Source organism: Schistocerca serialis, chromosome 5 (assembly GCF_023864345.2).
Source record: "Schistocerca serialis cubense isolate TAMUIC-IGC-003099 chromosome 5, iqSchSeri2.2, whole genome shotgun sequence".
Taxonomy (NCBI): domain Eukaryota; kingdom Metazoa; phylum Arthropoda; class Insecta; order Orthoptera; family Acrididae; genus Schistocerca; species Schistocerca serialis.
This window is the reverse complement of record NC_064642.1, coordinates 662165364-662192402: the sequence shown is the minus strand read 5'-3', so window position 1 is coordinate 662192402 and position 27039 is coordinate 662165364. Positions and strand designations below refer to the sequence as shown.

At 42.0% G+C, this 27039-nt stretch overlaps 1 protein-coding gene across 1 annotated transcript in view; it reads right to left on the bottom strand.

The window, feature by feature from the left end:
- LOC126482162 (nephrin-like) overlaps positions 1-27039 on the bottom strand; it is a 180578-nt gene that overhangs the window by 77296 nt on the left and 76243 nt on the right. The window contains exons 3-7 of the mRNA XM_050106139.1: positions 26096-26222; positions 20883-21091; positions 14669-14779; positions 10500-10706; positions 756-913 (exon numbers count right to left, since the gene is read on the bottom strand). Coding sequence (XP_049962096.1) covers positions 756-913; positions 10500-10706; positions 14669-14779; positions 20883-21091; positions 26096-26222 — 812 coding nt within the window. The remainder of the gene's footprint in view (positions 1-755; positions 914-10499; positions 10707-14668; positions 14780-20882; positions 21092-26095; positions 26223-27039) is intronic.

Below are 27039 nucleotides of genomic sequence, written 5' to 3'. Positions count from 1 at the left end.
AAACGTTTAAGGTGTGCCAGTGATATTCTACCGATACTTGGAAGGGTAGTTAGATAGAATCGCCAGCCTTGAGATTATAAAACCAGCATCAACAAAGTAAACCAAGGATAATGGAATGAAGTCGAATTAAAACAGGCAATGCTGATGGGATTAGATTAGAAAATGGCACTGAAAGGCCGGCTGCAGTGTCCGAGTGGTTCTAGGCGCTTCAGTCTGGAATCGCGCGACCGCTACGGTCGCAGGTTCGAATCCTGCCTCAGGAATGGCCGGGTATGGTGTCCTTAGAATAGTTAGGTTTAAGTAGTTCTAAGTTCTAGGGGACTGATGACCTCAGATGTTAATTCCCACAGTGCTTCGAGCTATTTGATTTGGCACTGAAAGTGATAGATGAGCTTTGTTATTTGCCAGAAGAAAACTAGTTATGGTAAAATTGGAGAGGCAAAAACAGCGTGTCTTGTTGTTCCTTATTGTGTCATTCACACTAGAATAAGAAGCCGATTTCCAACAGGCGTAGGCGTTTGTTCACTGCCCACGACGACCGTTCCCTGAGTTTGCTGGGTGTTGATTTACTTTACGATTGAACTTACTGTAGACAGAGTATAGAAAAACTGCTAGTGAACTGACGCTTCCTTTTGGCGCACTAGCAACGGCACTGCTGAGGGCCGTTGAGGGCTTTCACTGGAGATATCAAATTGTAGGTAATAAATAATTATAGTCAGACTATCTACACTGACACGCTGGAATGTGGCCCGTACCTGCTGGAAGGAGAGAGTGTCGGGCAAGGGTCGATCCCCCAGCCACCAGGTGATAAGAGCAGACGGCCTGGACCCCTCGGCTCGGCACTCTATGCTGTGCACGCGACCGGCCGACAGCGGCTCCTCTGGTGGCTCAAGGTGGACGTTGGTCACCCGCACTGTCGGAACAAAACAAACACACACTACGATGCAGACTCTCGTCGAACAGTCACGGTAAACTAGAACACTACTCCAGCACGCAGCTACACTCAGCAAGGCAGGTTGTGGTTAGTGGGGAAGGGTGCTTCTCGCAGCTCTATCATGTACACCATTTCCATTGCTACTCACAAAAGGTGTTTGAGGAGAAAAGCCCAACGATTTAACTAAGAGAGGCGTTCAATACGTAATGCAGCACACTTTTTTATGAAAACAGCTAGTTTTATTCGGAATTCCACTACTGGTCAACGTCAGAGCCAACGTCTTGCGACATCAGCAACCTTCTCATCATTCGCGTACTGCTTCCCGTGGAATGCATCATTCATTGGGCCAAATAGATGGAAGCCGGGAGGTGCGAGATACGTGCTGTTGGATGAACTAGGAAGAACAGTCCAATGAAGTTTTGTGATCTCCGGTCTCGTATGCGGACTTGCGTGAATCCTTAGGTTTAATTGTGATGCGTCCATCACCTCGAATGAGAGTGTCCACACGTTCCAGCACTGCAGCTGTCACAGCTGTGCGCGGCCAGCCGGCAGGCGCGAAGTGGAACAAGTTTGCGCGACCTTGTTGCGATGATGAGGGACGGCTCTTCCTACCGCTCAACGTGCTTTTGTTCACTGCTAAGTCTTCGTACACATTCTGTGCTATGAATATCTGCAATGCTCCGGTTTTGTCTAAATAAAGCTCTCTCTTTGGAATACACCTCCGTTGCGGAAGATATTTTTGGCGGCTATGTACAACGAATCCACGTATCGGAACCTTGTGGAACTGTAGGGGCTGAAACAGAAAATTTCCACAATGTCCCACAACAAAGTCTTCAGTTTTTCAATCGAAATTGGCGGAGAAAAATTACATTGGATTATTTATTGAATGCGTTTCGTATACAGTATATGTTGCACATGCCCGGGGCTCCCCCGCTATCAACTGCCCTGCAAAGTCCTGTATTACTGGAGAAAATTAACCGTTACCAGTTCTGACATCAAGATGGAACTTAATTTCCTTCACGCAGTTACAGCAGTTCATCAGAATTTCTAACATGACAACGTTTCCATCCTCGTCTGTAACTGCCGCGCGGGGTAGCCGCACGGTCTAGGGCGCCTGGCACGGTCGGTGGGGCTTCCCCAGTCGGAGGTTCGAATCCTCCTTCGGGCATGGGTGTGTTTGTTGTCCATAGCCTACATTAGTTTAAGTTAGATTAAGCAGTGTGTAGGCTTAAGGACAAATGACCTCAGCAGTTTGGTTCCATAAGACCTTACTTCAAATTATCGTCTGTAATTATTTTTATTACACTCGTTGTGCAAATTTTAGCTATTATGTGATTATAGTGGCATCATAGACGAAATAGTCCAATAGTGGTGGAAGCAAGAAAAACTGATTAATGGAGATGCCAATTGTAAGTTCCAAATCTCACATTTGTCAGAAGAATCTTAAAACAATGTATCTCATTTTGTAAATACCGATAACTTATTTGTACCCAGAAAAATGAGAAGGTATTCTGATACCTCATAATTATGCTGCCCACCTCATCACGGCAATAAAGTAATGCGACAAATCTGCAAAGGAATGATTTACTACGAACATTCTAAAATTTGTGTTTCAAAATGCCATTAAGTCTGAGACAATAAGTTTTGCTTGTGATACTACAATCACAGAAACACTGCGGAAATATTTTAAGCAATAAAACTGTAGACAACAAGAACTAGTCATAACCAAAATTTTTTAGAAGGGAATTACAAAATTTAAGTGAATAAAACTCTCACTGTATTTTGTTTCTTACACAACGAGATTCTTGTGACCAGATACTACGAAGTTTACTCTAGAACTCACTGTGCTATTGTAAATGGAATTTCAGCATCTTCAACTGGCCTTTCTGTTCTGCAACTGAAAAAATGGCTCCGTCTTCGGATGAAGTATGGCAAGACATAGATCAGCAATGGTCTTTCGGACACATTTATCTGTTCTTCTCTTTCAGAGCGAGAATTTCTTAATAGCTATTAGAAACGCAGTAGTGTGAGACACTTTGATCTTACTAAATTTGGAGATATTATACACCTGCGTTGAGAACACTGTTCCACCAGCATTTTGAAAATCAACTGTATGCCTTAGAATTACATGGAATGTGTTCATAGCTTTACTGACTAAACAATCTTACGTAAATCTTGCGAATAAAAGAAATTGACGCGTGGCACTTAGAACTGCATACGAAAGGACTGCTTGACGCACAGACCAGTAATGAATGTTTGCACGATTTCCTCCATGATGTGGCAACTGGAACAACTCTTGGGACATGCAGCAGGGTACAGGAAACCCAACAGCACTGTAAAGGGTTTGTGACGTTGAGACGTTGGGACGTTTGACATTTTCACTCTTCGATTACAATAGATAGCGGAAATGTTGTCGTATCAGAAAATAATACTTAACAACCATGTTCATGTGTTAGTGCAGTATCAAAATAACACTATAAATAAGATGAGGACATTAGGCCTACTGCCATAAAATTGTATTTCGAAGACTGGAGGAATACATTCGTAGCTATTCTGTTTATTTACGTAGTACAAATTGACACGAGGGTTTTGCTGACATAATCCTGTTGCACTTTAATCTGTGTACAAGGTACGTGTGCTACAATATTGGCCATAGAGTTTATTTGTTTTACATCACTAACAGTGGGCGAATTAAACTGGTTTGTTGATATAACTTTGTACCACTTGTAAGCTGTGCTGTATCAGTTTATAACCAGTTTGGTGACCATTTAGACATATCCGCCCTCAACAGCGGGTAGTTTTCAGCTCTGCATGTCCGTAATTCTAGAGATGGCAAAAATCTGAAAAAGTTATTACCACGCCCTAAGTAGGTAGTGCACAGAAACGATGCTTCCTTTTCTGTATTTACAGACTTATTATTAGTAAGTAGGGGATTTTATTTTCCATGTGAACGGATCTGATAAGGGTGAACTACAGAGTGTACTTTTAAAGTCGTCAGTAGTGCTGACTCTGTAGCATAAAAATGGCTCTGAGCACTATGCGACTTAACTTCTGAGGTCATCAGTCGCCTAGAACTTAGAACTAATTAAACTTAACTAACCTAAGGACATCACACACACCCATGCCCGAGGCAGAATTCGAACCTGCGACCGCAGCGGTCGCTCGGTTCCAGACTGTAGCGCCTAGAACCGCACGGCCACTCCGGCCGGCTCTGTAGCATAGATAATAGTTTACCCGCTTCATCTGGTAAGCAATCGTCATCAGAATCACATCCACCTCCTTTCTAGGGTCACGCGTAGCAACCATCATGTGTATAACTCGTTCGCATAAGATGAACGCAAAGCTGAGTTCAAGGGATATTTCATTTTAGGTTGCTGTGGCCTATTGCTATAAGAAACTACGATTGTTACTGTTTACAAAAAGGTATCGCCAACCACGTAATCTAAAACTAATGGATATTTCCCTCTACTTATGTGCAGCATGTTACATTTAATTAAGCTAAGGATCGTTCCCAGTTATTAAAAATGGTTCAAATGGCTCTGAGCACTATGGGACTTAACTTCTAAGGTCATCAGTCCCCTAGAACTTAGAACTACTTAAACCTAACTAACCTAAGGACATCACACACATCCATGCCCGAGGCAGGATTCGAACCTGCGACCGTAGCGGTCACGCGGTTCCAGACTGTAGCGCCTTTAACCGCTTGGCCACACCGGCCGGCCCCAGTTATTACTTTGTGAATCTTTTTGCATTTCCATTCTGACGTTCTTGTAGCCAAAATCACCCACTTTATTTTGAAATGTCGTCTCCTTCCAGCTCCCATTTCACCCCAAGTCTGCGGCAAAGCAAAGAACGACGTGAAGAAAAAAAATGTCGTACTTGGCGGTTGGCATGCGATACTTCATCCCAATTTAAGACAAAAGTGTATCTAGCAAAACCTAGTCCCACCAATAGGTTTAATAGAAATTCGATTTAAAAAACGAGGTTCTGGCAACGCTGTAACTGCACGCCACATGGCCAAAAAACAGGTAATATGAACTCTAAACTAACTGTTCCTTTCGCTCAGTGAGACGAGTCAATGACATGTACGAATCGCTTTTGCACTATTCTTTTTGTGGGTAAAGCATTATACTGTATCGAATACGCACATTCACAATGCTATATCTTGCGTGTTTCTCCCTGTCACTGTTACATTTATTTTAATATTAAGACATACCATGAAATTCTTACAGACGTAAACGGTCACTATGTTTCGTCCATGACACAGATGAAGCTAACATAAAATAACAGTGAATACAGTAACCTCTTCTGTATCCGACGAGATACAATAAAACACACACACACAACAAGTAGGCTACACTAGACTGACATTATGCTACGCACAATAATTCCATTCTGTATTTTGACGTCCAGGCTAGTCTTCACAGAGCCGGTATGTACATGTACCAGCAATGTTCACTTTATAGAAGATTTTGAAAGCGACCACCTTGCATTTGCAAACACTTCGTCACTCGAGAGTGAAATTTTCACTCTGCAGCGGAGTGTGCGCTGAAATGAAACTTCTTGGCACACAGTTTTAATCTGCCAGGAAGTTTCACTTCGTCACTCGTTCGATCGTACTTTGCTGGACCCTACGCAACGCAGCGGCATCCAGTATTGCTGAAGCGGCATGCACATGAGCTATAAAGTCGTGTACATCCATTGGTGGAATACAACAATTTTTTTTCTTTACGTGTCCCCACAGATAAAACCTCTTTGATTAAGGTCCGTGGAACGTGGAGGCCAAAACATGGGACCCTCCTCGATCAATCTGTTTCTATGGAAACGCATTGTTTAAAAGTTATGCACATTCATTCCAGTGTGTAATGGTGCACCATAATGATCAGCCTTAGCTGTCGCCGAACACCAAGTGAAATGTTTTCTGGTTCGCCTGGCAACGTATACGATAAATGGGCGCATTCAGATTGTCTGGGAATAAGTATGGCACCAAAAGCACTCTTCCCACGATTCCAGCCCACAGATTTATTCCAAAGTGTTCCCGAAAACCATATTGACGGATGACATGCGAGTTTTGTTCTGATCAGTAATGGATGTTGTGGAGGTTGAGTGAAGCTAGATTCGTCCGTATATACAATGCATCAGCGACCAACATAATTGGTTCACGCAGACTATCTGTAACTAAGATGTCACCACTGCAACCATCAACTGCCGACTTGACAGTTGATGTTTTGAGTGCTGACATCACAGTTACAGAGAGTGTGCATAAGACAGTTATGCTGGCTACTGATGCAGAGTATATATGGATCGTGACTGAACCTTCAGCATCAACTAAGGACTGAATATGGCGCACTGAAGCGCCGAAACTAGTAGCTGCACAATCAGATTGTAGATGTTTCATTTTCTTACAATTGTGAACGGCCGTGGTCCCCATGAACTCCAGTAAAAAGGATGGACATACAAAGAAAAGGAAGGAAATCGGCGGTGCCGTTTCAAAAGAATCCTCCCGACATTTGCCTGAAGTGATTTAGAGAAATCACGAGAAACTTAAATCAGGATGGCCTCCCGAATGCAAGTCCAGTGTGCTAACCATTGCGCTACCTCGCTCGGTATGACTATATGAACGATCTAACAAAATATTTAAGGGCAGTGGTAATTTGAACAGAAAGGAAGAAACCATGAAGTTCTGAGATCTAAGGACAGTGGCTTTGCAGAATCTTTAAATAAGTTTTTGTCCTTGACAGATGATAATCAATAGTTATTTTATCCTTGGCGGATGACAATCGATGGTTAAGTTTTATCTCTGACAAAAATTATCTCGGCTGACCACATGTAAACTCGGCCAAACCCACTTTACACAGTATTTATGGCGCTCTCCGACGTCCGACTCGCCAGTCGGCAAGACTCATCGTTGCCAGGAGCATCGATATGCATTAATGAAATACTCTCGGGTTTCAAGCGGAGTCAAGTGGTTAAATGCGCACGAGCTTTCGGCAGTGATCTCCTCTGACATTGTCAAGTAGTTGACAACGGCAGAGGAGATCTCTGACGAAAGCTCGGGGGGAGTTAATCACTTTCCGAGGATTAAAACTCAAGAATATTCTAACAGGAATCCTGTTCTGATTTCGATATCACTTCAGCAACACCTCAGCTAACTATTCAGTCGACTGTGCATCACGTAACGGTTCATGGCACGTGACATACGCTTCAGCTACCCAAATCAGTTACAAATTGTATATATGAAGGCATGTTTCGTCAGGCCAACCACCGAGATTGGCCGAAGCTAAGACGTCACTGACAAATACATTTACGTTTAGCATTTTTAGCCAGAAAAAGGTGTTTTTAAATTTGCTATTGCAGGATTTACAGAAGAAGAGGGTACTCTCTGATTAATTTTAACTTAGTGAAATTGACCCATTACCTGCTCCTTGTCGTCCTGGAGAGCTTCTGCCTAGCTACTGAGATGTTCTAATTCCCCATTTTTCTGCTCGAGACTGATGTTTGAGGTTCGCGATTACTGCTTGAGAATGACAGACGATCTAAATCAGCTAATACCACAGACAATAAGTAGGTCATAGTCTGTGTACACTACGAGGGTCGGAACTTAGGCAACTATTTATTCATAACCGATACAACGGTACAACGGTATACTACGCCTTCCACATCTCTGGCAACGAGTTCTACGCAACGCTGGTGACTACTTTGAAGAACAGTAAATGGTGCAAACATGTAACTCTTTTGTATCGGTTGTGAATAAATATTTGCCACTATTTAAGTTCTAACCGTCGTATGGTCTCATTCTTATGATATATTGAGGCTGTGGATCCCCACAAGAACAAAACTCAAAAGACAAATGATGGCGTAAAAATGGCTATAAAATTTTAGAAATTTGTGAGTTACTAAGCCCCACAAAAGAAAGACGAAACCAATGAGCCTACTTTTGTAAATATAGACCACTTTACGTTCAAGGGATTAAAAATTGGATCAAATGAAGATTAAGAAGGTTACAGGAGAAGGACTAAATGCAGAATTATGGACATATGAGGGCCCAATATTAAATCAGAGAATCCTGAATTTAATTAAGAGATGTAAGATTTCAAGATCCTGTTCGCAGTCAAATTATGCCTACATTTAAAAAATGTTCTAGAAACAGGTGTGAAATTTTCAGTGGAATAAGTGTTTCGAATAGAGGATATGAAGCATATGTAAGAACATTAAGTAAAAAAGCGCGAGCCATCACAGACATTTTATCATTAGAAGAACAAAATAGCTTTAGAAAGGGACGATTCTGTACAGTTGCCACATTTACAGTTAAGCAGAAAACAGGAAAGTAAAAGGAATAAAACTTTGAAATTCATATAGCTGTTTTTGTTTATGAAGAAGCATTCGACAGAATGGTTCAAATGGCTCTGAGCACTATGGGACTCAACTGCTGAGGTCATTAGTCCCCTAGAACTTAGAACGAGTTAAACCTAACTAACCTAAGGACATCACAAACATCCATGCCCGAGGCAGGATTCGAACCTGCGACCGTAGCGGTCTTGCGGTTCCAGACTGCAGCGCCTTTAACCGCACGGCCACTTCGGCCGGCATTCGACAGAATAAGCGGGGAAAAATTATGTGGAATTGTGCCCGGAAGTGGAAGGTGTAGTAAAAAAATACACACAAACCAACGTGAAAGGTAGGGTTGTAGCTTATCTTGTATGTTGTTTACAATTTATATACATGGTCTGATTAGAGAGTGGATGTTTAGAATTAAGGGAGTTACTTGCATTGCACCAAAGTTTACGCTTAACACGATGCTGTTTGCTGATGATGAGACTATTACAAATAAAACTAAAGACGAGGTGCAATGGACAAAAAGGAATTTAGCGCTATTGTATAACGTAACCACCGTCGAGGTTACAACAGAAGGAAGTTACATGGGGATTATAATTTTAACAGTACTATTATTAAAACAGAGACTCTGGCTTCAAACATAATTATACTGTTGGAACCGAAATTTTAATCAGTAATACTTTATTGTAAGAAGTCATGGGTTTTAATTACTTAGGAACGTAAGTCAGTTATTGGTATCAAAAGGATTTTTTAAAAAAATTACCCACGTTCCAGGAAACATTAAGTTCAATAAATAAACGCCTAAAAACCAAAACTGGAAAAGAAAAACTAGTAGCGTTCTATAAAATAATGGACATGGCTGATTTTCTCTATGAGTCTGTACTCTGAGTCTGTAATGCAAATGCCCGTAATGGGAAAACATAGCGCCGAAACCACACAAGCTGCACTACGGAGTTTGGGAAGAAAATCATTTGGTCATACGAGTCTCGTTGCACACTGTTTCCAATTTCTGACCAAATGTACGTCCCACCAGTGCAATAAAGCGAGGGTTTGGTGATGGGAAGCTATATTGTGATATTTCAAGGGACACATGGTTACTGTGCAAGGTCACATTACGTCCAAGGATCATGTGACCTTTTGGATGACCTGGTACATCCAACGTAGAATGTTTGTTTCGCAGTGGTAACCCTACGTTCTCACAGCTCGCGTAGTTCAAGTCTGGTTTTGTGGGCACGACGATGAATGGTCGCAACTCCCCTGGCCACCACCGTTACCAGATCTCAATATTATCGTGACTTTGTGGTCTTCTCTGGAGAGAAGGTTGTGTGGTTACTATCCAGTTCCATCATCGGTAACTGAATTTGCCACTTTATTGCTGGAAGAACAGTATACGATTCCCGTGGATGCCATACAGTCGCTGCATTTATCCATTCTGAGACGTCTGGGTGCTGCTTTGAATAGCAACGGTTTTCCTGTACGATATTAGGGATGGTAATGCGATGTGTTATTGGTGTTTCCATAAATTTGTCCACCTCCCGTACAGGCCGGAGAGAAGAAGATATCAAGGAAGTCCAAAGACACGATGGTCACACGTGAAGCCAGGACAGGTTATAGCCTAATCCATGGGGAGCAAAGGTCAAAGAAGATACAGTAAGTTCAAGAACATATTGTCGACCTCTGTTCACTAGTCTGGGTATTCTGACATAGGCCTCTCAATATGTATATTCCTTATTGTCGTTTCTTGTTACCAATATTAGTTTATTCCCAAGAATAAGCAGCTTTCATTAGGTTAATACTCGGCAGAAATCAAACGTGCATTTGGATCGGACTTCCTCAACTCTTGTGCAAAAAGGTGTGCAGTATACTGCTGCATTGATTTTCAATAATCTGCCACTCGAATTCAAAAATCTTAGCAGTAATCCACACGCTTTCAAATCGAAACTGAAGAGTTTCCTCATGAGTGACTCCTTCTATTCTAGCGATGAGTTCCTTGATAAATTTAGCTTATTCTTATTGTATTGCTGATAGAGTTTACTTAAACTTATGGACTGACGTTTTTCAGGTTCATGAAAATTTATTTTTATGTGTTATTACTTCTATGTTGTAATTTCATGTACTGACACGTTCCGTGACCTTGGAGATTTGCTCCTCAGTCTTGGTCTTACGGAACTTGACATGTAAATAAATAAAATAAATAAATAGTGATACGGTCTGGGCAGCCGGTACTCACGGTTCATCTCGAGACGCACGGTGGCCGTCATGGGCGGGATGAGGTCGCTGTTGACGGCCTGGCACGTGAAGGAGGCGTGCAGGTCTGCGCGCGACAGCCGCGGCAGGATGAGCATCTGCTCGCGCACGCTGGGGAACGCCGTCTCCAGCGCCCTGGACTCCAGCACGCTGTCCTCTCGCCACCAGCGCAGCGTGGGCGGCGGCCTCCCTGTGATCACGCACGAGTTGTGGGCGTTACTTGCACAAGTACTGGAGCCATCCACCCTTTCCACCTATATCTGTACCAAGAATTGTTTCAGGCACAGGCCAACTCTCGCTGGTTGAATACAATTAGATTGAGTTCTCTGTTGATTCATCATGGTTGTGGGACGGCGGCCGGTTGGATATTTACCAAAGATAAATCACCAAATAACACTATGTTTTCAGAAGTTGTTGTTTTATTTACACGAGCAGTTTCGGCATCTCATTAAAGTCATCTTCTGGCCCTTATGCACTCGATGTATGGAGAATCAGATACATCGATGAATGCCTTTGATATTGTCCAGTCTTCGAAGTACACAAATGAAAAATTCTCGGAAATTAGGCAGTGATGGCTCCGGTTATGCTTTCCTCGATATATCTCATTCTGTATATGTGGAGTGCATAGGGGGCCTGAAGATGGCATTAATGAGAGGGTGAAATTGGTCATGTGAACAAAATAACAACTTCTGAAAATATACGGCTGTTTGGTGATTTCTCTTAGGTAAATAATTACATATAGGGTGCTCCTGATAATCTGAGGTAATGCGCTGCACGGATAACCGAAACACACCAGTAATCGATAATACAACAGCTGTTTACTGTATTTACAAAACTCTGGGACGTCGAATTTGAAAGATCACGGTGTTGCTTACGGATAACTAACCTGCAGCAAACCGTACAGAATATCTGTGTGTGTGTGTGTCGCTTTGGTTCCATTTGTGAAAAACTGGACGTCATAACTCACTGTGCAAGGCCCATACCTGACCAGGTGAAATTGATGAAAATACGAAAATAAGAATATTTTACTATGTGTCAGGCCGTCATAGTAATACTTCTAATGAATCGAAGAATTAGTAATTTCGATCTATTGCAGATATACGTGACGACAGAGCTATATGTAACTGGGGCGATGTCTAATGGCTACTAGGCCTGCGTTTGGACTTCCATGCGTGTGGGCTTTAACGGAACTTCTAGCAATATTTTTTGTTATTTGGTAAGACAACGAAACCAGTCTCCAAATATGTTTATTATTTATGTCTTTCATTTATTTACTACGTTAGCTCGAGATTGAAGGACTAAAAATAGGCACAGGTGGAAAATAAAATAAAAATTAAAAATTCGTGTCAGTCAAGAGCCTAAACTTGAGAAAAAAATTTCTGAGGCTATATTCCGGTACTGCATGAAATGTAATGTTACGGAAGAATACTGATAATTAAATGAATTGATAAAATAATAAAATTCTCTGCAGTATCTATTAGGAAACGAATACGTGAAAATGCTGCGTAGAATACGTACGGGATGATGGGACACATGTTAAGACATCATGAAATAAATTCTATGATACTCGGGGTAGCCGCAGAAGGTAAAAATTATGAGGTAAGACATATATTTTAATTAATTAAGGCCCTTGAGGTGAAGAGGCTGGCACAGGAGAGAAATCACAGTAGGTCATACCAAAGTAATCAAAAGGAAGATGAGCTCACGTAAGACAAATAAAAAGGAACGCAGTTTAATTCGATCATCGGGGCTCCTCTTGATATAGCTGATGATGATAGTTCTATTGCAAATGTGAGAAAAATTTTCATTGATCAAGACATGTATACATTACATAACAAGCATAAAATTTTCGAACGCATTTCAAGGACACCATTTTGTTTTATGCATGTTGTCTTCACTGTGGCCATTCATTTCAGTCCCTTCATTTCAGTGAAATTATGAAAATTGTGATTCAGATGCTCCCATGTTGGCCACAAAGTTGGTAAGGAGTTTTCGGGACAGCGCATTCCATTCCTCCACCAGCGCGGTAGACATTCCTTAAATGGTCGTTGATCCATGTGGACGTGCTACAGGACACCCCAACAGCGTACAACTGGTTTTAAGTTGGGGTGGGGGGTGGGGATTGGGAATAGGCTGGCCAGTCCATTCACTGAACATCCTCTCGTCCTAAGAATTCCCCCATCTGCGCAGTTCGATGCGGTCGCGCATTGTCATCCATAAATATAGAGTGATGGCAGAATGCAGACCAGTTTACAAGAGAGATTCCGAACATCACGAACTATACAGATTGATTTTTGAAAGGAACACGCGGCCGTTTGACTGTTTCATTATTTATTTAAATACAAACCAGGTTCCAGCCTTTTATGCCATTTTCAAGTATTTGCTAAAAGCAAAATCTGCACTCAGTAAGCTCACGTAAAATTTCGAAAGATGTACAATGTTTTAAGCAATGAATGTAAATTGGCGTATAATTGCGAAATATGAGCTCACATGTTATATCTTTAACGTATATTGCAGGACACTTAAGGTCAAAGTTGGCCATAAATTAAAAAAAATATTGGCTCCCCATGAAATGCCAGAAGAAAAATCACCATCTTCTAACAAATCAGTAAATAATCGCGGGAACACGTCACACTTAGTAAAAAACAGGCTTACGCTGGTAAATAAAAGATGAGCACATTTTCTTAAAACGTAATGACAGTGAAATCACAGAGTGTCAGTAATAGAGCAACAGAATACTAAAATGACGAAGTGTCATAGATATATGATTGTTAATGTTAAATATCTTCAAGCTATATATAATTATCTTTTGGGTGGCACTGGGCGACATCATCTTTGATAAACTTGTATACTTCAGCCTACATTAAGTTGGGTAAGGAACTTAAGTCTAGAAGGAACAAAACGAAATAAAACTCAAAGGTAGTAAGTGCCATTGATAATACAAAAAAGATAGTTAACAATAGGAGTTAAAAACGCGGGGGCGGTAAATGTATGCTTGCTGAAGAGGGATGGGAGAGAGATAGGAATATACACTGTTGTGCCAAGACTTATAAAATTAACAAAATTAAGATGGTTAACAGTGTAATTAAGAAAGAAAGATGGTTTTGGAATCAAATGCAGGGGGGCGGGGGGGGTGGGGGGGGGGGGGGGCAGGCGGCAATGTCAAAGGATAATGGCGAAATGGAAATGTGGGAAAAAAGAATGTGTAGGAGTTGGTTAGGTGGGGCTGAATAAAATGATAGTGGGGATATGAGAGCAGTAGGGATATGAGAGCATATTTGATTAAGTGTTAAAGCAGGAAAAATCAAAATGAGAGTGAAGAGGTGGGAGAAAGATGGGGTATTGGATGGGGAGGGGCACGAAACTTCAACGGACCTACCCATAAGCGAGTGGTTGAAGGCTCAAAGTAAGGTGATGTGGTTAGAAGACACTCTGATATATAATGCCAAACAAAGCGTCGAGGAATGGGGGAGAGGGCTCGGTGGGGAACGAGAGTGATCCATTAGATTAGGTTGGTATAGAATGCTGGCAGGGTGAGAGCATGGGATGAGATAATGGGAGAGAGACTAGAAGACACGGGGAGGAAGGGTTTGGGAGGTGGTAGGGGTGTGGGATGGGTGGGGAGTCCAAGATGGATAGAAAACATTAGACTGCAGCCATAGTGCAAAATTTATGAAATATAGTAAAAGCAGAAAAATATATGGTAATCATAATATACTTTTGAAAATGTAGAAAACTATATACAGATTTAGGTGGACTTCATACAGATTATTTCCTATAATAGGTAGTTACAAATTGAGGTCCGACTCAAGTAAAGTCTGTTGGTTATCACTACAGCATTACAAAGTGTCATTTTGTTAAATTGGGACAAACTACAGGAAACCATCCTTGAGAATATAAGAAGCAAAATGGTCGTATGGACTGTCAGAGGTCTATTATTTACACAATGGTCGTATGGACTGTCAGAGGTCTATTATTTACACCTTAAAGTGCACTGACCACCCTTGGAACGCAGTTCTGGCCATATGTCCATTTCACCTCTTTTGCTCCTCATCTGTTTCCTGCAGCTCGTACTCCTTTGTATAAATCGCCCTATATTTGTAATCTTTCGCTGCTGCTGGCATGTATGCATGTTAGTTCAGCAGTACATACCTCCGGACACCATACACGTCAGCCTCATGGTGTCGCCTTCCACGTACGGCATCGTCAGGCGCTGCAGCTCGTTGCCGTGTGTGTCGATTATCCTCATCGCCTGCGGAGGAACTGCGAACACATGCACCAGCGGTATTACAGTCCTGAAGGTATATTTACGTTGTGGAATGAAGAATGGAAACGAAATAAATTACCCCATCGAGAAAGAAAAATTGTTATAGGCCTCACATCCTAACTGGATGAAGTGGCGCACTGGTAAAACGGTATGTTCCCTTTCGCGAGAATGGTGGTTCGTCTAATCACCGCCTGTCCATCCGTATTTAAGTTTTTCGCGGATTCCCTAAATCGCTTAGGGAAAATATGGGTATGTTTAATTTGAAACGAACACGTTCAAATTGGTTCTCCATAATTCCCGAATCGAAGCATGTGTTGCGAGAGGGCTTAAACCTTAATATTCCTTAATAAATATATTACCGACGGATGCAACATCCGCACCATTTGTGATAAAGTTGCGGCTTTTTTACAGAAGTATTACCTCAGCATGTGCACAGTAGTGTACAGACAAACTCAGTTGCACTCATAGCTCCTTATTAATAAGTGGTTTCTGTGTTTTGGTGTAGGCTGGCCAACTCAAATTCAACTGATTTCTGATTGTTTGTTCACTTGAAGGTATCTGAGTATTTTGATAAGCTAAATGTAACGTTCAAGCTTATCAAGATTCGCCACGGAGTATGAGTCTGTGAATCTGACGTACACCAGTACGGGGATCGGTCCGCACTTCGAGCGCGTGATTGTATTCGACATGCAATAAGTAGCTATTACTGGAACTTCCGTTATTCATGCATGAATAGCATCTAAAAAATGCCACGAAATTCGTTCAAAACACGTACGAACTCGTGAGTTGGTTTAGTTATTTTAATTTATAGTCACTTCCCAAAATATACAACTTTAGACAATCATTTGTTGGCCAAACGCTTCTCCCCATTCTGTACAATGTTCACTTGCCTAAAGAAGACCACGCCGATTCTCCCTTCTTTTTGAACAACTATTATAAGCTCATTTACTATTTCTCTGATATACCATATTGATTTGACACATTCTGAAATTGCGTACTGATTTGTCTTGGGAAATGCAGTTCGTATAATTCTTGCTTGGCTGTATCTTATACCGTGTGCTAAATTACTTTACCTTCACATATGGACATGAAATAATGCTTTTATTGACAATTTTTCTGCAATGCTACCACTAAGGTACTCTTCATTACGACATTGAAATTTAACACTATGTACTTTGTGTTGCTAGCCCTGTTTCATTTTCTCTTATATTTGTGATCATATAACTTTTCAGTAACGTACTGGGAACCTCAGGTTCCATCATTTACTGAGATATCATTTGTTCCTGAGTCCCGGCCTGTTGGCATATGTGATAACACTGAACTGTGTATCGTACTCAGAAATTATATACAGTATATGCTACAGACACATTTGCGTTAAGTATACTTCAGTGGTTTTGTCACAAGTTACATTGTTGACATTATTGTCATTTAATAGCGATTTTTAGATAACACATTGTGATTTGTATCTAGTGTTAATTGTACTAAAAAAAAGAAAAATGAACTATTTTACAACTGTGATTAAGTACCCACCCTGTTATCCTCTTTTCTGCAAATATTACTTAAGGCTTTACTATAATCGTTGTTGTCATTGTTATTCTATATTAAAATTAATTTCTTATGTCATGCTTCAAATTGACTAGACATCTTGGTAGTATTATCTTTGAGGTTACGGGTACTACGTCTAGTCATATTGTGTCCAGCTTGCATACGACCAGATTCGTATGTTTTCATGGTGCAGGGTGCTGATGTGGGGAAATTACTGTTATCATTCATGAGCTTGGCGGCTAATGCGATTTCATGGTTCAACATGATTGACATGTGACTTGCATTGGCCAATTTTTCGTAAGGAAGGTTTCTGTATCTTCGTGTCCTTACGAAGTTTTGTACATTGATGTTCAATTGTCATTTGTATCTTTTTAACGTTGATTCATGTAGTAGATAATGGTCTATGACCAAAAGAGGTAGTGAATGAATCAATTGTGGCAGTGCAGCCAAGTATAGGAAGTTTCATGAAAGATATCGTAATTGCTTCTCACACAAGTGATAAATGTATTTGTACTGTGCGGCACAAAATCATAATAAATTCCGCCACAACTTAGTGATAGAATAACTAGTTATTTGATGCTTTTCTACCATCTAGGAATATATGTAGCATATACTCTACGTTTTCCTCCACTTGACGGAAAAGGTACAAGATAGATAGGTTCATATTGTTTTTATAGTATTTTATATTCGTCTTCTCTGAGACCCCTCGATCTTTTTCTTCCCATTGTGTTGGCATGTTGCCTACGCTACTTTCATGTCGCAGTTAGTCATGCATGATAAATGTTAAATCTGTGTCCGAAAACTGTTTCTATTACAGCATATTCTTCGTCAGGCATATGATGAAATTTTCCGGCAATTTAAAACTCTTGACAGCTGTGAGAGTAGTCGTACAAATTATGTATTTAAGAAAGAATAACTTTAATGTGGTTTATGGATCGCAGTCATATTCATATGAAGATTTTCTGTCTTTAATCCATAACGCAACCCTATAAAGATATCAAAACGGAGCTTATGAAGCACTAGTTAATCAAATGCATCATTTATTCAATTTAGAAATGTGTAATTTATTTAATTTAGAAACACATGTTTCGGGAAGAAATGATCCCATCATAATTTTCTTTAAAGTGATGTGACATTAGGCATAGTCAAAAATATGAAAACACTAGAACAACTGGTGAGTCGTTATCTGCGAACATTATTTCATGTCTGACACAAATTCTCGATAAATCCCCGGCAACTAACCGAGAGAATAACTGGTTATTTTCTGCTTTCCTGTCATATAAAAATAACAAAAAAATTAAATGAATGTGTCACATATGTGCTGCATATGTCCTTTTCAGGATGACCTTATAGGAATTTCTATTATCAACTACTTTTAGCGCCATCGTATTCCTGTGTGTCCAGAATCTGTCACCATTCCTATCCGACTCTCGGTTGTCACCTTCACATTAGCTTCCTTTGCATTACTTGATTTCATGTCTCGTACGTTTCAAAATATCATTCTCTTTCCCCTAATACTTCATTCGTATGCCGTCTCGAGAAGGAAGATCACGCTTGATCACACTCTGACATTCTCATTTCGCTACCCGTATTCTCGTTATCATTTTCAGCCATTCCGTGTGTTCTTCCTCTTCTGCTTTTCTTTTGTTCAGAACGCATGTGTATAACGCGAAATTCGTTATCAGCCGGAGACATCATGTCAGCCAAGACGTCTAAGGCGGTCAGACACTAATATGGTTCTCACTTGGCCTAGCAATGACGCTATTTCGCTTTAGTTCCGTAAGTAACCAGTTTTCGTCGTTCCATAACTCCGAAACATCATAGATAATGATTAATTTAAGCACTTCAGTTCGTCAGTTCTGCGTTATCAGAGAGGAAGTTTCTAAATAGGTCTCCAAATAATAGAATGCTGAAAATCAAGTTTGCTTCGCCACTGTTAGCAGGGTTGCTTCCATATGAATCAACGCTTCATGCTTAGTTGAAGACAAGCGTCTTGTTCATTTATCTATTTTTTGTCATGCTCATAGTTTTTCTTGTATCATTGCTAACAGAGGAAGACCATACCACTACGGTCCATTGACTGGGCATCAGGACCAAGAAACATGAAATAATGAGTTGGAAAATTTGAGCAGCAGGTTGCAGCTGTGGAAAAATAAGGAGAGCTATGTTTTCAGAAAAAGGGTTTGCATCATCTTCCGTCAAAAAGTAAATAAATAAATAAAATAAAATAACATAAAATAAAATAAAACAAAATAACAAGTGGGAAAGTATCTCAAAATCACTTCGAACGGAAAAGCAAGATTTTTTTTTTTCTACCGAAAGCAACAATTAATCGAAGTGAGCCTAGTTTCAGTAGCCCAGATTCTATATGAAAAGGATTTCATCAACGAGTGCATGACAGACGGTAATCTGGAGCTGAAACTGTGAAGCAGAATGTAACCTCTGAAAATCTGACTATGCACAAGAAAAGAAAACCATTCTACCTCGTTTTTTGAAAGCTCCGTGGCATGGGAGCAATGAGGCCTTGATAGGTCGGTGCACGGACTGGAATCACATCCGCACTCTGAAGTCACCTAATTCGCGTAAACTCCGGGCAGGGGAGCGAAAGGCTGTGACGCCACTTTCAATCACATCCCAGTTGTGTTGGATGGGATACAGATCTGGCGAGATGCGAGGCCAGCACGTCAATTGGAACTCGACACTCTTTTCCCCGAAAGACTCGATCCTACTCCTTGTCTTGTGATATGACGCATTATCTTTTTGAAAAGTGTCACTGCAGTCTGGTAACATGAAGGGGTGTACGTGGTATGCAGCCGGTATACGATACTCCTTGGCCGTCATGCTGTCTTGCACGAGCTCCTCTGTACCCACGTATGCCACGTGGCTGTTCGCCAGTGCATACTGGATCCGGCGCCAGCTTGTCTCTGTTCCACAGTACAGTGTCAACGAGCTACTCCCCCTGGAAGATGGATTCACACCCTCCCACCAGCATAATGAAGAAGGGATCGGGGTTCATCAGACCACGCAACGTTCTGCCACCGTGCCAACGTTCAGTGCCGATGGTAAAGTAACCATTTCAGTCACAGTTGCCGATTTCGTGGAGTTCACATTGGCACATGCATGAATCGTCCGCTGCGGAGGTCCATCGTTAGTAACGTTTGGTGCACTGTGTGTTGAGACACACTTGTGCTCTGCCCAGCACTAAAGTCTGATGTCAGTTTCTCCACAATTCGCGGCCTGTTCTGTTTTACCAGTCCGCCCAGCCTACGACGTCCGACATATGTGATGAGGGGTGGCCGCCCAACCGCACAAGGTCTGTACGCGGTTTCATTTTGATTTCGCCACGTGTTGAAGACACTCACCATAGCATTCCTCGAATACTGACAAGTCGTCTAGTTTCCGAAATGCTCGTGCCGAGCCTCTGGGCCATCACAAACTGCCCTCAGTTCCTCTCAGACAGTTATATGAATTCGTGGTGTTTGTTCTTTCGTACATGCTAAAATATAAAGACACAAGTCCGAAAGACAGACACCATGCATTCGTATAATTGATTCACCTAGATGGGCAATGGATCCATCTTGTTCAGTGCGGATGCCCAAGTACATCCGAGCTCCTGCGGTAACGTCATAGTAGCGAGCATGGAGGAGGCCGGCCGCGGTGGCCGAGCGGTTCTAGGCGCCTTCAGTCCGAAACCGCGCGACTGCTACGGTCGCAGGTTCGATTCCTGCCTCAGGCATGGATGTGTGTGATTTGCTTAGGTTAGTTAGTTTTAAGTAGTTTTAAGTCTAGGGGACTGATGCCCCCAGATGTTAAGTCAAATAGTGCTTAGAGCCATTTTTTCGAGCGTGGAGGAAATTGACAGGGACTGAGGGTAGGTGGCGCTCTGTGTGTCGGCCGTGAGGCGTGCCGAGATAGTCTGCGAAGTTGCGGTAGCACTATGTCCCAGATGGCGCTTTGGTTCACGGACCCGCCTAGTAAGCAGGAGATACCAGGTTCGAATCCAGGTTTGGTACACATATTTGCGCGTTGCCGCCGATACCGCGTAATGTCCTGATGCAACTCACATCGGTAATCCTTCACTTTCCCTTCTCCCTCGCCCCCTCCCTCTCGAACTTCAGTTTACGTATAAACTCAGATACATCGCGCACTTTCCCTTCTCTATGACATAGTAAGGGTAACTATACAACTGGTGAAGTAATTTCTAACATATGTACTGCACGAGTCAGTTACTATCTGGATAAACACTATGGTTAATTATCTCTTTCAACGTTGAAATATAAAAATTTTTAGTTTGGAAAAAATAAGTATCTGGACAAGCCGATTAATAGGGTGTACCATCCAAAGATAGCGCTTCTGCAGAGTGGTGAAAATCGACATGTGCGTATACACACGGACTATACTAAAAAGTTCATGGAAATGATTTTGATAGATATTGGGGCACTGCATGGACCTTCGTTGACATTTTATACAGTAAGAGACATCAGCAACGCAGAGTGCATTATAGAGTGCATTGAGCTACTTCTGAAGAGCACGAGATGGTTGCGCGACACTCACCAACGACGTCGAGCCGGATGCGGGTGGTCCTGGAGGGCGACTCCCGAAAGTCGACCCTGCAGCGGTAGAGCCCTTTGTCGCTCTCACGCACTTCGCCGATGGCCAACTCGGGTGGCGACGTCGCCGTGCGGAAGAAGACGCGGTCCCCCACCAGCGCCATGTCCCGCCAGTGGGCGCCCGCCTGCATGGGCCGGTCGCGGGCGTCGTAGCTGCGGGCAGAGTGTTCAGCGTACGTCAGATGGCACCAGCAAGCAAACTTCCGAAACTGCAGGTGCTATATCCGCCAATGACAGCGAGTGCGACGCAGACAAGGTTTTTCAGATGGCACTACTTGCGCCACTGCCATTACCTACACTGAGAGCGGTGTTTCAGGCAGTGGACGTATCACATGGCTCGACGTAGCGTTATCTGGCTATAGCCACTGGACTCAAGAGTCTTAAGTGGGCTCGCACGGCAAAATAAGGGCATGTGTGTTCAGAAGTTCGATATTACTTCGCTATTCTCCTGCCCCGACACCGACGACGACTGTCGTACAATCGTGGTTGGTGGTACAGAGAGACTGGTGTGGTTTGTGCAGGGATTGTTTAGGGACTCGTTCGGAAGTTGGTCTCCGTGTTTCAACGTCAGTGCTTGACCTGTACCCGACCCCCAGTTGTGGAAGAGAGATGAGCTGCTCAGTGAACTGTGTGCCGAAGGCGGCTATAATAGTAACCGCATAGACGAAGAGCTGGAATTATTACAATAGTTGAAGGAAGTTCCGATCACAAGTGCTTAGACGTCGGCTGGTTTCTGTTGCTTCTTTGTCTTTAAATAGCATGGAAGAAAGGTAGTCCACTTATAATAATTTTTTCATAATGCGGAGCCACATAATATATTTCTTAAAAGTCAGTACCGCCATTAGACAGTTATTTATTTGCAGGTTTTGCATTTACACTTATACGATCATGCTTTCGGCTTCAAAGTGCCATTATCAAGTGTTTTAAGTGTTATACAGAGCCTAAGATGACATACGCTCGCATTTAAAATACTCTGTTAGACAATATGTCTAATAGTGTATTTTAAATACGACAGTATGTCATCTTAGGCACTGTATAACACTTAAAATACTTGATAATGGCACTTTGAAGCCGAAATCATGATCGTGTAAGTGTAAATGTAACACTGCAAGTAAACAACAGTCTAATGGCGGTACAGACTAAAGAAATAGTCCACTTATGAATTGGAGGCGTTAGCAGTGTTCTTTGCACTTGGAAAATATGCTTTAAATTTGATGTTTCCTCTGAACGCGTGCAAAATTTCAAAGATTCGGTTAGATGGTATAGCCGTAGTTAACCCAAAAAATGGGATCTACTCGTATAAAAATATTCGTTACAAATAATATATTGCAACCAAATTCTTGGTTTGCGGAACAATAAACCGTGGTGAATGTAAACGTCTGTGTACAATTTGGGAAAGATGCTGTTAATAGGAGTAATGTCAAGCGGTAGCTAAAGGGACTCACAGCGTTAGGAAATGCAGAAACTGAGCTCCACATTTGACCATGTTCGGGACGTCTTGTCACATCCTGGGTTCCCGATATGATGAATGGAGCCGACTTTGTTACTCACGCATACAGTCGCATCACACCTCGAAAATTGACTCTATAGCTATCGGTAAGCATTGGAAGTGTGTTCGTGGTGAAAATATGGCTATGGTCACAGATCAAGAGCTTTAACCAATAGGGAATGTACTCTGAGGTCACAAAAATCATGGGACAGTGATTTTCACATATGCAGATGGCGGTAGTATTGCGTAAGGAAGGTATAAAAAACTGTACACTGGCGGAGCTGTCATTTGTTCTAAGGTGAGTCATGTGTAAAAGTATCCGAGGTGATTATGGCCGTACGACGGCAATTACCAGACTTCAATAGCTACATGCATTGTATAGAGTAGTTACAGTTAAACTTTGCACAGTATATACGTAGAACTATTTACCGTGTCGATACCCGACTTTATAGGAATGATATTCAGACTGTGCGCTGCAGGATTTGCGCTGTAAGTAGCTGTAAGAGCCGTTAGGCTCCAGTATTGGCACGTCGATAGCGTTAAAAAAAAAATTAAAACTCATTACATCTGCAGAAAGTCAACATGACCTGGACAAGGAGACCCGGGCTTCACACGTAAAGCTGTTTCATCAAAACAACACCAACAGTACTGCTGCTCTTCGTGAGTATCGATGCATTAAAGGAATACAGAGAGGTCCTCTTTCCACACCGGGGTGGAGGAACAGTATTCGGAAGTTCGAAATAACCAGCGATTTGATAACTGCTTCTTGGAGAGACCGACTGCCATTTGTTGCAAAAGTTACCGTTGCCACGACTGAGAACGCTGGACGCAATGTGCAATTATTAAGCGGATCACGAGTTGTGTCACGACAGCTGAACGTTTCATGATCCACCGTGCTTTCGGGCAGCAGTAGAGAAACCTCTGGCGTGGTTTCCGGCTGTCGTCAGATGGTCGCCACGTTGAGCAAAACTTGTAACTTGGAACATAAACACTGTACGCGAATATCAAGCACTACCCTCTCACGTGGAAATTAAAGTGCGGTTCTTTTATATGATGTGTCGTAATTCCTCTTCCGCATGTCCGTACAAATGTTTCAACGAAGTTCCAATGTCCTACGCTCACTTGTTTGTCATGGGGGCCCGCTCAAGTAGCAAAGGTTTAATTATAACTATCCCTCACACATACAACTGTGAGGGAAAATTTTTCTTGTGCCTTCAAATATGGCCCTACATGCCTTTATTTTTTTCATCATCCCATGTGAACTGCACGGTGGAAGTACTGGACATGTGCCATCGCGGATCTACATCTACATCTAGATGGTTACTCTGCAATTCACACTTAAGTGCCTGGCAGAGTGTTCATGGAACCATTTTCATACTACTTCTCTACCATTCCACTCTCGAATGGCGCTTGGGAAAAAGGGACACCTAAATCTTTCCGTTCGAGCTCTGATTTCTCTTATTTTACTATGATGGTCATTTCTCCCTACGTAGGTGGGTGTCAAGAAAATATTTTCGCATTCGGGAGAGAATGTTGGTGATTGAAATTTCGTAAATAGATCTCGCCACAAAGAAAACCACCTTTGATTCAGTGACTGCCGCCCTAACTCGCGTATGATCTCAGCGACAAACTCACCCCTATTGCGTGATAACACGAAACGAGCTGCCCTTCATTGCACTTTTTCGATGTCCTCCGTCAGATCTACCTGGTAAGGATCCCACACCGGGCAGCAATGTTCCAGCAGAGGACGGACGAGTGTAATGTAGGCTGTCTCTTTAGTGGTTTTGTTGCATCTTCTAAGTGTTCTGCCAACAAAGCGCAGTCTTTGTTTCGCCTTCCCCACAATATTATCTATGTGGTCTTTCCAATTCAAGTTGCTCGTAATTGCAGAAGACGTTCTGCACTTCGCTTAACTCCTGAGAGCAGATTACGAGATACAGCGTTTTTTTGTTTGTTTTTTTTTTTTTTTTGGGTAAATAGCGCTCTGACTTGATTGACCCGGTAATCCTCTATTTCTGCTGTTTAGCACTTAACCCAAGTGCCGTGAATTATTTGCTAGACGTATGACGACATCTTACTTCCCCTACAGTTCTTATCCTCCACAGCTTCCTCTAGTACCACGGAAGTTGTTGTTCCGTGATATCGTAACACATGTCTTGTCATCCTGTCCCCTCTTCTTGTCAATCTTTTCCATATGTTCGTTTCTACACCTATTCTGCGGAGAATCACCTCATTCTTTAACTTTTAGTAGTTCTCGTTATTTTCAGCGTCCGCTTGTAACACATCTCAGATGCATCTAGTCGTTAGTTTCACGTGTTTTTCAGTGTGCGTGGTGGAAATATGTGCAATTCTACACTTCCATGACTCAACGAGAATACTTACTCAGACTGCTGACAATGATGCATAATATTGGCGCATCTATATTGAGAATACTAGCCGTCATATTTACACTTCTCTGGAGGGCACCAGAATTGACTTTTACTTGTGCTTATTTCTGCCGTTGAGCACAACGAACAGTGTTGTATTAGCTACAACTTCTTTGCGTTAATGGCGTATCTATGAAGACAAACGAATCTTCCGCAACACAGGCATGTTCATTCTGCGTAGGGGCGACAGACTATCAATTATTTATTTATTTTCAAAACGTGGAGTCTTGTATGTCTGTTTCTGCTACTTAACATATGACTGTAGTTATTAAATCGGATGATTTAGTCAAAACATCGAGAAATTGGCTATTTATGATGAGCTGCTACTGTCTCTTCCATTTTTTATAAAGGAAAACTCACAAAAAGATCACGATTTGTGCTGGTACTGGTGGTTGACACTCAACGTCAATAAATGTGACGTACTGAGTATAAATGCGCGAAGAGATTCAAAAAGGTTCAATTAGGTTATTGGTAATGAATCACTAGAAAGGGTAAAATGCTTGAAGTACCTAGCAGTAGCCATCGTGAGTGACCCACACACTTTATTCGAGTGAATCAGGGAATATGGTTCTTAAGAGCTGTAGCGAAAGTGATCTTCGCTACAAGTTAAGAGTTGGCTTTTCGAATACAGAAACATATGTACCGTTATGAAAGAAATTTCTTCGGAATCTCACAAGTTAACAGAAATGACTTGTTCAAATGGTTCAAATGGCTCTAAACGCTATGGGGCTTAACGTCTGAGGTCATTAGTCCCCTAGACTTAGAACTACTTAAACCTAACTAACCTAAGGACATCACAAACATCCATTCCCGAGGCAGGAGTCGAAACTGCGACCGAAGCAGCAGCATGGTTCCGGACTGAACCGCCTAGAACCGTAAAAATGACTTGTAGCATGTTTATCTACAGCGTATGTTTGGCGTACTTCGTAAAGGATATTTAAAAAAATTAGTTGGCCTTCAAAACCCATTGTGGAAAGACAATACTGTATTTCATACTGTAACTGTTAAAAACGCGGCTTCTCAAGGAAGTTGCAAGATGTGAGCAAAAATATCGCCATAACTTTTCTTGTGGTAACTACAGCGCTAAGGGAAAAAAATAGAAAACTGCCACAAAACTGTTCAAATCACATAATAAGACAAACGAGTAGCTATTTGTCTAAATATCCAAACGAGAAAGTTTTCAAGCAGCATCAGAACCGTTTTGGTGTTTGTTTATGCGCTTACTATCTATCGTCAGCTCACCTGTAAATGTGGTCGGCGTCTTTGGACCAGAGGACGAGGAATACGTCGTCGCCGGCGATGGATGGCGTCACGTTGCAAGGCAGCAGCGCTTCGCGACCCTCGACGGCCGTCAGAGGAACTACAGGACCTGGAACACGTGCGCCAGCGCAGGCCGTGTCAAGTTCCTCGCCAATAGAGGTCGTGTGTTGTAACTTCGTTCTTACTCTTTTCTCAGCCAGTTATTATTTCCTTTTTACTTATCGGCACGCAATCGAATCTCAAAGCAGACGTTTGTAAAAAAGAAATCAGTCTCATAAAATCATCGCTCAAACTTTGCATCATTTTTCCACCCGCAATTTCAAATTTCATTCGTTCACATTTTCCACAATTATTATGCATTGGCCGCGCGGGATTAGCCGAGCGGTCAGGGGCGCTGCAGTCATGGACTGTGAGGCTGGTCCTGGCGGAGGTTCGACACCTCCCTCGGGCATGGGTGTGTGTGTTTGTCCTTAGGATAATTTAGGTAAAGTAGTGTGTAAGATTAGGGACTAATGACCTTAGCAGTTAAGCCCCATAAGATTTCACACACATTTGAACATTTTTTTAATTGTGCATTGTGTCACAGGCAATAGAAAGGGGTGATGTAAATTATTTACAAGTGTTTTGGAAAATCAGGTTCGCCTATTATGCAAGTAGGTATTCTTTATGTTCTTTTTTAATCCGTAAGCATGTTCATGCTCTACGTCTACATCCATACTCTGAAAACCGCTGTGAAGTGCATTCTATTCTGTTTTGACATTAGGGCTGCTTTCCGTTCCATTCACGTATGGAGCACGGTATGTTTATACGCCACCACGTGCGGTAATTTATTAAGCTAATGAATCTCAGATGTGCAATCACTACGGCAACGATACTTTGGGAGCTCTAGTGTATTTCTTAGTTCATCAGTTAAAGTTAGTTCTTGA